At 40.9% G+C, this 10,480-nt stretch overlaps 2 protein-coding genes across 2 annotated transcripts; one reads left to right on the top strand and one right to left on the bottom strand.

Moving 5' to 3' along the window:
• Nucleotides 1-310: 310 nt before the first annotated feature.
• LOC128734581 (acetyl-coenzyme A transporter 1) lies at nucleotides 311-2,817 on the top strand. The gene is made up of 3 exons (XM_053828848.1): nucleotides 311-876; nucleotides 1,035-2,210; nucleotides 2,268-2,817. Exons 1-3 carry the CDS (start codon nucleotides 649-651, stop codon nucleotides 2,448-2,450), a joined length of 1,587 nt encoding a protein of 528 aa, XP_053684823.1. The 5' UTR covers nucleotides 311-648; the 3' UTR covers nucleotides 2,451-2,817.
• Nucleotides 2,818-6,159: 3,342 nt separating this feature from the next.
• Nucleotides 6,160-8,661, bottom strand: LOC128737043 (probable ATP-dependent RNA helicase Dbp73D). Its single transcript, XM_053831590.1, has 6 exons — nucleotides 8,639-8,661; nucleotides 7,563-8,566; nucleotides 7,017-7,506; nucleotides 6,746-6,926; nucleotides 6,508-6,681; nucleotides 6,160-6,445 (listed from the first exon to the last, which is right to left on the bottom strand). Exons 1-6 carry the CDS (start codon nucleotides 8,659-8,661, stop codon nucleotides 6,194-6,196), a joined length of 2,124 nt encoding a protein of 707 aa, XP_053687565.1. The 3' UTR covers nucleotides 6,160-6,193.
• Nucleotides 8,662-10,480: the final 1,819 nt, after the last annotated feature.

Raw genomic sequence — 10,480 nt, 5'->3', positions numbered from 1 at the left:
ATCTTGTCTCGAATAAATATTTATTTATAGTTTCAACGTAATTCCTGAATATTGTTTAAGCTTCCGCTAAATGGGCTGAAAATACCTTCCCGTACCTTGTCCCGTACCCTATTTATTTTAACTTCTGTTTTCATTGTAAGGTTTTCGCTTGGGTTTTCGTGAGTGCGAACAGGTCGAGAAACAGGTTTAAAAATCTCTTTTAATTTCGTAATCTCGACCTTAAAGGGTTAATAAAACTTGGTATAATTTTACTCTATTTAGAATAAAAATGAACGAGCGTGTTAAACAAAATTTGTAAACGTAAAGCATTCCGTTTTTGCATGCCTCGACATAAAAAATTTAACCGAAGCTGCATATTTTTTGGTTGCTAGTGGTGCAATAAATTCAATACGTTGCACGTCGGTTTCACTCTTTAGTTGCAACCGGCAAATTATCGTAATAATAAAATTTAAGCTGCGCCTTTGATAGAAATTCTACTGTTTTTAAACAAGTTTGTTGTAGTGACGTGTACTTTAGTGGGTTATATGTCTTATAAATTGTTCTGCTGCTTCCTACAAATAGTTGATTCGGTGGTTTTCGAACGCCTCATATATTAAAGTAACTTTCTTGAATTAGCCACGGCATTCGAACTAGGTAATAGTGTTAACAATGAGTGTCCGGAAGCGACAAGAGCAGCGTTCGGATAATGTTCATCTGGTAGCACCTGGCGGCAATAAATACGAAAACGATGATAAGCGAGAAACCCGTGACTTACGCGGAGACTGGGGCAATATTGCAATACTATTTTTCTTGTACCTGTTGCAAGGCATTCCCATAGGATTGGCCGCGGCGATACCAATGCTTTTACAGAACCGTGGCGCTAGCTACAAACAGCAGGTATGTTAGTTGATTTAGCTGCGTTTAGGATTTAGCGTGCTTTAGCTTAATATGCATTGTCATGCTAAAAATAATCAGTGATCATGATACTAAAGTGATAATTTAAATCCTCACCGTGCATCAATTTTTTTGTACTAATCATAAATTTTCATTCACAGGCTGAGTTTAGTTTTGCTCATTGGCCATTCAGCATGAAGTTACTCTGGGCTCCAGTTGTTGACTCCCTTTACAGCAGTCGCTTCGGACGTCGAAAATCGTGGTTGATTCCAACGCAATACTTGATCGGGATTTTTATGCTGATTCTTTCGGTACATGTTAACCGATGGTTGGGCAGCACCAACGACGATGGATTACAAGCGCCCAATATACCCATACTAACAGGAATATTTTTTGCATTGAATTTTCTCGCGGCCACTCAGGATATCGCAGTAGATGGCTGGGCTTTGACAATGCTAAAACGATGTAACGTTGGCCATGCTTCCACTTGTAATAGCGTTGGACAAACGGCAGGTTATTTTCTTGGCTACGTAGCATTCATGGCTTTAGAATCAGCAGAATTTTGTAACAGTTATCTGAGACAAGAGCCGTCTGACGAGGGATTGGTCACACTTCCGGGATTTCTATGGTTCTGGGGTCTCGTATTTCTAATTACCACCACTCTGATAGCACTGTTGAAACGCGAGTACCTTCCAAGTATTGAACGCGGTCACGATGAACATTTGGACCTGACTATTAAGGAAGCTTACAAATTGCTAGTCGACATTATTAAAATGAAGCCCATATTAATTTTGACGGCAATTTTACTTACAGTAAAAATTGCATTCTCTGCTTGCGACGCGGTCACTTCGCTAAAGCTTATCGATGCTGGTGTCCCGAAAGACAAAATGGCACTTTTAGTGGTTCCACTGGTTCCTTTACAAATAGTTCTACCACTGATGATTAGCAAGTACACTAGTGGACCCCGTCCAATGGACGTCTATTTGAAGGCTATTCCCTATCGAATCGGTCTAACGCTGATCGCAGCTGCTGTCGTCTGGTTTACTCCGGCATTGATACAAAATCACCACGTTCCTTACTATTATTATTTGATTCTGTTGGCCAATTATGGTCTCTACCAGATAGCTCTATACAGCATGTTCGTGGCAGTCATGGCATTTTTTGCCAAAATCAGTGACCCAGCCGTAGGCGGCACGTACATGACGCTACTAAATACACTTAGCAATCTCGGAGGCAACTGGCCGACCACGGTTGTCTTATGGATGGTGGATGTACTAACGTGGAAGCGCTGTTCCACTGTGGCAGATAATGCTTGCACTGATTACGCTGAAAAAGAGGTATGTGTAATTCTTTTAAAATAAAATATGTTAATATTTTTTGATCAATTCCAACAGACTTGCAGTGAGAATGGTGGCGAATGTAACATTGCAATCGATGGATATTATATAGAAATTGCTATATGTTTGGTCTATGGTGTTTTGTGGTATCAGTGGGGAAAGCATAAAATACGATACCTACAGAATTTACCATTGGACGCCTGGCGGGTAGTACAACGACAAAAGGGATATTCGAGCTAGCAATCAATGCAAATTGTTTAACAAACCACTGACGAGTCGAAAAATTCTTCGTTTGTTTTAGCGCAAATTTGTTTTAGGCTAATTTCTGTTTATATAGTTTATTTAATGATATGAATAGGGCTAGCAGTCGCGCTATCTAAAGATCACCCAAGTCGCCACTTATTTTAAAATGGAGCATTTGTATATGGACGCGACAATTGTAGTTTTATAATAATGCGACATGCAGTGTCACAAAACAAATTCCTGTCGTAACAAATAATTCCATCGGAAGGTAAGGCATCTATGCAAATAAATTATTTAGTGATTGATATAGCTTAGCTATAATTTGTGTTTAAAGACAACGTCATAAATAAACAAACGCGAATTTAAAAATAATACAAAAACGTCTTAAATGGCCCAAGCAATTTACCTATCGAATTCCTAAAACTAAAGTACTGTGCAAGCACCATATTCAAAACAGCGCCTAATTCTGAACAGTTGCAAATTTTTCTTAAATATTGACAGAACTCTAGCTATTTAAACCATTTTAATAATATGAAATCATCAGATGTAGTCAGGCTTGTTATTTCCTCACTCATTGTGCAAAAAGTGCAACTTTTTTTGTTCAACACAATGAGCAGAATTGCTTTCAGAAATCAGAAATAAATCCACACAATGAGAAACAGACTAAACACAGTGAGAAAAACTGACGCACAGAAAAACTTCTTAATGCGCTCTTTAAATGAGCAACTTTCGGTTTTGCTCCCAGTCCTCTCGGTAGCTACAGCAGTAAACGTGAAAACAAAACAACCGGTGCGCGTACAGCAACTATAGACTCAGAGGCTTCAAGACAATCAAAAGTCGTTAAATTTTGAATCTTAGCGGAGAATTACCTTTGTTTATAATGGGACTTTCCTGTTGGTACCCGTCTAGAAACAAATACATGGGAATTCAAATGTTGTCATATCTAAATAACATTTTTCGCACTGTTGCCGTTGTGACATGCCTAACCATATGATGCAGTTGCGTTCACAGGCAGCCAAACTCAACTGAATATACTAAATGTAAGAATCATGATTCAACTGCATTAATGGATTAATATTTTTCTGATGGTAATGACCGCTACTGAAAATCGTCGTTTTTTCTCAGCGCACTACCCATGTTAAAACTACCCGTAGTTGTCATACGTCAACGCATCGCATCAACGTATTCAAAGTGTATTAACATTCTCCTCAATGAGTAGCACAGTGTGCGGTTGCTCATACAACTGCGTTCAGCAAGAAAGAGAAAAGTTAAAATGAAACGGAGCAGAATAAATCGCGTTGAAGACTGAGCACAGTTTGAATTTTTCTCTTCTCTTTTTTTCTTCTGAGAAGGAACCATCCCTGGATGTAGTGATTAAATTGTTTAAATAGCTTAAATTTTGACTATATTTATCAAAAATTTGCAACTGTACGGAATAAGGCACTGTTTTGAATATGGTGATTGCACGCTATATGTATTATTTATTTAGTTGGTTGACCTTACGTCTTTTGACTAGGCCTGCATAACGTAATTCTAATCCTTGGTAGCTAACCTCCAGTTCCACGGCAGCCAGTGCTTGCCAGATCCCGCTCCACCTTGTTCGCTGGGCCCCTCTTCATCTGGTTCTTTCCGGATTTGATGCGAAAACTATTTTTCCAGAATAGTTGCCGGCATTCGAGCAGCATGTTCTGCCCAAACGTACAGGTTCTGTTACATGCTGAATTCACCGTAGACCGAGGTTCACCGTAGAAACGCGCGTGTTCGTGGTTCATTTTGTCGCCTACCGCTTAATAAGGATATCATGGAGTCTCTGTTTTGTCCAGTCTACTGTGGTTCAAAGGTTCGTCACTATCGGGGAAGTCAGGGATTGGGAGGACGAGTGGGTTCGAATTCAGTTATAATTGGCTCCAATTATAGCTTGGTTTGATTCGCGGAGCCTCCAGCTTGGACAAAAGATTGCGGTACACAATTTCTTAAGAGTTGCTTCAATGACCCTCCCCTTACTTAATTTTCCACTCTTTCCATTCAAGCCTCGTTCACGTTCTGTTTGGAAATCTATCAATATCTTTGTTTCATTACTTTCTTCTACCGTCCTCTTCGTTAATTATAAAAAAAACATTGTTATAATAATTTAAATATTAAACATCTCTGTTCTAACCGCTACCTGGCTTAAATATAATTTAAACAAAAAAAAACAAATCAAGTAGGGGATCAGCGCTCAGAAGTGACCTAGACATCGATAAGACCCAAGAAGAAACTGGTGATGCTGATATAATCAGTCAAATCCCAGGACCCAGTGGTGTCAACGGTGCAGGACTAAGCCCAACTCAGCCCGGTCGTACCACCAATCATATAAAACCACATAGAAAAAATAATAAATTTGTCCAGGTGAGTCTTCACCATGCAAAGGGAGCAACTGCTGTACTTTGTAGAAGATTCACAGAAAGCAACCAGGAGCCGTGGACCTATAAAGGTAGGATACAAGGAATTCCTACAAAGTCATGTAAATTGATTTATGTCGAAGATGAGCTCTGGCCAAGAGTTGGCATTTTGGTAAGTGAAAACATAACACACACGCACACGCATACACACACACACACACACACACACACACACACACACACACACACACACACACACACACACACACACACACACACACACACGCGCGCGCGCGCACACAGACTAGCACTCTGTTTTGGAAGTAGCTCTTCAGGATCTTGCACAGATAGCCAGGGACTCACATTTTGTGCAGTGACGCGGCGATGGCCTCCCAGCTGGCGCTATCGATGTCCAAAATGCCTTCAATAGCACCAGCTGGGAGGCCATCGCAGCGCTGCGTCACTGCACAAAATGAGATTCCCTGGCTATCTGTGCAAGATCCTGAAGGCCTACTTCCAAAACAGAGTGCTAGTCTACGAGACTGCTAAGGCAGAGATCGGTGAACATTACGGCCTGAGTTCCTCAAGGTTCCATCCTCGGACCGACCGTCTGGAACGGAATGTATAATGGGGTGTTAACGCCGAAGCTACCCAACGGGGCAATGATCGTAGGTTTTGCGGACGACATAATACTGTCGGTAGCGGGAGAGACGCTGGAAGAGGTTGGAATGCTGACCACTGAGACGTCCGGAATGATAGAAAATTGGATGCAGGGAGTGCAGCTGCAGATAGCGCTTCACAAAACGGAAGTGCTGCTGGTCAGTAACCGCAAAGCGGTGCAGCGAGCGGATATCACAGTAGGAGAGTATGCCATAGTCTCGATGCGAGCAGCGAAGCACCTAGGGGTGGTGATCGACGATCGGCTGAACTTTAACAGCCTATGCCTATGACTTTAACGACTATGCCTTTGACAAAGCCTGTGATATATCACTGAGGAAAAAGAAGAGGTAAGCATGATACACCATGCCCCAGTGCTAGTCGAAAAAATGTCCTGCCCGGAAAATTCGGAAATTGAACCTGATGTTACCGCTACCAGAGCTAGCCGACCAATGTCGCCAGCCACAGGGCCCACACACCACTCCAATTACAACACAAAAATGTTTGTTTCTTAGTTAGTTGTCGGTACGTGGTAGAGAAAATGTTTCATCTTTTTCAGACTTGCCGTTTTACAAAAAAACCCTTCTAATTTACCAATATAAAGGTGGGTCATCTAATAAAATAGTTGTTATAAAATAATCCGTACGGGCTAATGACCCTGAGGGCTAGCGCTGGTATTTATGGTTTCAAAAATTATCTCTATCATGACGATATTTTTCGTTTTTTAGAGGACTGACCTTCGTTTGTCGATTGCTTCCCATCGTCATTTAATCTGTTTACTTTTTCATCCTCACGGCGTTTGAACGGGCGTTTACGGCCTTCATTTGCTCTTTGTTCAATTGCTTCATTGCTCCAAGCTTTTGGCAGGTGTAATAGTGATTTGATTATTTCCGTCTTATTGCCGTTATCTATCTCAGCACGATCTTTTAACTTACTTAACAAATTAACCCTCGTCTGTCCGGTAATAAGAATATATTTAAGAGTTTTAAATTACAGCAATTCAATTCATCTCTTACCATGCTTGCGATTGATATTCCATTGCGAATCTTATTCATAGTTTGCTTTTCCAGTTCAAGCGCTTCGCGAAGGTCATTTAAAGAACTCGAATATGGTACTGCGTACTCTTCTTCTGCATTAGATTTAATGTCAATTAACTCTAGGTTACTCTTTCCAGCTTCAGCTAACATTATCTGAAACGTGATTACAGTAATTATTCACTGATAGGTACCTAGTACGGTTTAATTCTGGACATACATTAAACATTTTCCTTTGCTCGTCAATTAACATTGTAATGGAAGTTCCTTTTTGTCCCGCACGACCAGTTCTCCCTATTCGATGGATGTAAGTATTAATATGCCTTGGCATGTCATATGAAATAACAACTTCTATATCATCTATATCAATTCCACGAGCTAACGCATCTGTGCAGATAATTCTGAAACATTTTGTTAGGTATAAAATCAATTAAAGTATGAACGAACGAATGTTAACAAACTCAGTTATAGCATAGTGATTATCAACATACCCGTTTACTTTTCCCAGAGCAAAACGACTGAGAACATTTTTCCTTGCTACTGGACTTAAAGAAGAGGACCACTCCTCAATAATCAGTTCAGTGCCGAACATTTTTTGTAGTACAAACGACAAACGATGTGACGCATCGATGGAATTAGTGAAACACAGAAATCGCTTATAACCATTTTCCTTAATTAAAGCGAAAAGTGTAAGCGGTTTAATCTTGTATTGCGTTATACAAATCAGCTCCCGCAGTTCCGCTGGTGTTGCATATTGGCCGACAAATTTGCCGCGCTTCTCTTCGGCAGCGGCGTGCTGTTTCGACAGATTTGCTAACCATTTTTCAGGATTGGCAACCGCTGTGAACAGCTTGGGATGAAAAAGTCTAAACGTTTTAAGCTTTTCCGGATCCTGACTGAGAGTTGCCGAAAAAAGTAATTTATGTGGTTGGCGGGGTTTATCAAACAACTCTGTCTGCGACAATTGTCCAACGGTTCTCCCTATTGAAGAATTAAATTTTATGCATTTATTTCAAGTTAATTTTCCATTTACATACCCAGTAGATATTCATCCGACTCTTCTTTGACATGTTTGTTAAGGTGGTACAGCCAGTCGTTTTGGATTTGGTCCATCACTCGGTCAGCTTCATCTATAATCAAAAAACGAAGCTGTCGCAAGGTAAACCCTTCCGTTGTGTGCAGATGTTCTACTAGACGTCCGGCAGTAGTTACAATTATATCAACCTTTGGCATATAATTTCCGTTGAAGCAATCGACAAGTTTAGATTGTTCGATGCTGAACGATTGCTTGCGAGATAACAGCAGCGGCCGAACTTTTGTCCCCTTACAGAGTTTTTCAAACACATCAAATACTTGTTCTGCTAATTCTTTCACTGGTAAAATCACAAGAGCTCGTACAGCAGGGGCCACCCTACCTAGTAGTAATTGAACAACTGGAACAGCGAAAGCTAAAGTTTTACCGCTACCTGTTGGCGAAGAAATGCAAACGTCCCGAGGCCAGAAAGGTGCGGGTTTTTGATGGGCATCCAATATCCACGGTATAACAACTTCCTGAACCGGAAAAAGTCTTTTGTAGTTCATGTTTTTGAGGTTTATTCTGAGCTGTTCATCGAGATATGACAATTTTTTAATCGACTTTCCTTTTTTTGCAAAATTGTTATCTATTATCGTTGGATGAGATAGCCATGGAGGCAATATGTTTTCTACTTCCTTGCGTTTCTCGAAACGGTTATTACCAAGCAATTGAAATTCTTGCTCATTCGTTTTGGAACTTTCTTGATCTAGCTGATCTGTTCCATCTTTTATCTTAGAGTTATCATCTAAAATCAAATAATCACCAACAACTTGTTGATCTCTCATAAAACTCAATTCTTCGTCGGATTTACTGTTGTTCACCTCATCATTTGTTAAATCCGGCTTATTTGTGGATATTGCATGTTCCTGCTGTTTCTCTTTATTCCTGATTCGCGACTCGAGGCGATGTAGAAATAAATCTTCTTGGACCGATTCATCCTCTTTGGTAAGTTTAACTTCATTGTACCTGTATTAAAAAATATCCAGTGTTACAACAAAATTTGTGAATTCAATTTGATATTTAATATCAAAGAATTACCGATTTACTGCGAATAGCTCCATTTTATTTTAAAAAAATATACTAATTTTTACGTACGCATATGCTTATGCTAGATAAACGTAAACAAAACTCTCACACGTGTTTTGCTTTTGCCTTACTCCAGAGATGCCAGATTTTTCGAAAAACTGCTCGAAATCCGAGAGCTCGAATTTGCTTATTAAAGCACAGACAACAGACATAGCTTTACAGGATAAGTAAAAACCACCCTACTGACAATATCTTCATATCGAGCGGTGAATGACAGGGGACATATGCTCGGGGTTCAAAATTTGCCCGCAGGTCCAAATCACAATGGTGGCTGTCAAGTGAAACCCCTGCTTTAGTTATTGATTGTTGACGATCTTCTGAGAAGCTTAGAGGCAAATGCTTTTGAAGTTGTGGGGGTTGTGGGCTTCACTGATGACTTAGTCATCATGACGACGACGTGAAATCGAATAGGATGCAGAGGGAAGTGACCAGTTTTTTTGATGCATGCGGGACATATTCGGCTCGGCTCGGGAGCTGGCGGGACTAACGGATTATCCTAAAAAAGCTGTGGTGTGAGTAATTGAGGGGTGCAAGGAAACTCAGGGCTGTCCGCAAGGCACAAGCCAGGCGTTGGAGTTGAATTCTTGATCGTCAACTACGGTTGAGGGTCATTCGGAATGTCAAGGCATCACGGATTGTGCTTTGGTGACAAAACTGATACTGACCGCTGTACTGTAACGACGAAACCGTCTCGGAATGGCTACAAGTGTTACCGGGCAAGTGGGGAGCCCAATAAAAGCCTCAAACAATAAACAAAGGCTTTAATCCGGTCTCGTGGGCAACCGCACACTGGGTGGTGACGAAATGCGATGCATGTGTCTGCCTCGATGATAAATAAGCTGCAGAGAAGGCCGATTTCAGCCAATCCCAGTGGTTAAATTCTTCATGCTCAGGCTTGCGGTAGGGTTTATAGCAGAGTTGCATTGGCATCCGTGTGAAAACCAGTGTTTTGTGATGAATAAGAATTCGGAGATACACAGGGGTAGGTGCCTCACTAGGCGGATCAATTGCAACGTCTCAATTAAACATCTGGGACTAATCCTAGATGCTTAACTATCTTGGAACGCACCCTTAGCTGTAGGCAAATACTGCTCTATGGGTACGTTCACAAATGGTAGGAACAGCATTGTGCCACAAACGTCACTACAGAACTATAGAAAAAGGATTGCTGATGTGCGACTATGTTGGTGGTTTGTTGGCATGGCGAAACAATTTTGCTATGGAAAAAAATCCAGATGAAAACCAATCACGTATACTATACGTGGCAAAATGTGCGTGAGATAAATGTCTGCAATCTCTATGCACAAATGTCTGTTTTAAAAGAAAATACAGACACGTTAATATCTGCATTGACAGCCAAGCGGCACTTAAAGCCTTCAAATGTTCCTCAAGAATTGTCTGGGATTGCATTTGCTTCTTACGTCAACTAAGCCAGGTAAACTCGGTAAATTTGTACTGGGTTATTCCTGGTCATTGCGATATTGAGGTAAATGAACTTGCCTACGAACTAGTCAGTTGTAGCTCCATCTCTCCTACGACTAGTCCAGATCCATTGTACAAAATCTCTGACTCTGTGTTGAAGAGAGAGTTGAAACGTTGGGAGAGCTGAAAAGTCATGACCAATTGGATGACCGTACAATCGCTTAACCAATCTAAAAAATAAGGAGGATGTATGGAAGATCCGTGGCGGAAAGGCCCAGTTTTACCAGAGCGGTGGCATTACCAACGAACTGGGAACGGGCTTTGTAGTGCTGGGCGGAATGTAGGATCGCGTGATGGATTCAAAGGCGATCA

The sequence above is a fragment of the Sabethes cyaneus genome, chromosome 2 (genome assembly GCF_943734655.1).
Source record: "Sabethes cyaneus chromosome 2, idSabCyanKW18_F2, whole genome shotgun sequence".
Classification (NCBI taxonomy): domain Eukaryota; kingdom Metazoa; phylum Arthropoda; class Insecta; order Diptera; family Culicidae; genus Sabethes; species Sabethes cyaneus.
This window is presented reverse-complemented; position numbering and strand designations above follow the sequence as displayed.

Coding starts and splice junctions, on each gene's coding strand:
- LOC128734581 (XM_053828848.1), top strand. CDS start 649: ATGAGTGTCCGGAAGCGACAAGAGCAGCGTTCGGATAATGTTCATCTG. Junction 877..1,034: donor GCGCTAGCTACAAACAGCAG/GTATGTTAGTTG, acceptor TTTCATTCACAG/GCTGAGTTTAGTTTTGCTCA. Junction 2,211..2,267: donor CTGATTACGCTGAAAAAGAG/GTATGTGTAATT, acceptor CAATTCCAACAG/ACTTGCAGTGAGAATGGTGG.
- LOC128737043 (XM_053831590.1), bottom strand. CDS start 8,661: ATGGAGCTATTCGCAGTAAATCG. Junction 8,567..8,638: donor GAGCTATTCGCAGTAAATCG/GTAATTCTTTGA, acceptor TTTTTAATACAG/GTACAATGAAGTTAAACTTA. Junction 7,507..7,562: donor GTCGGATGAATATCTACTGG/GTATGTAAATGG, acceptor ATTCTTCAATAG/GGAGAACCGTTGGACAATTG.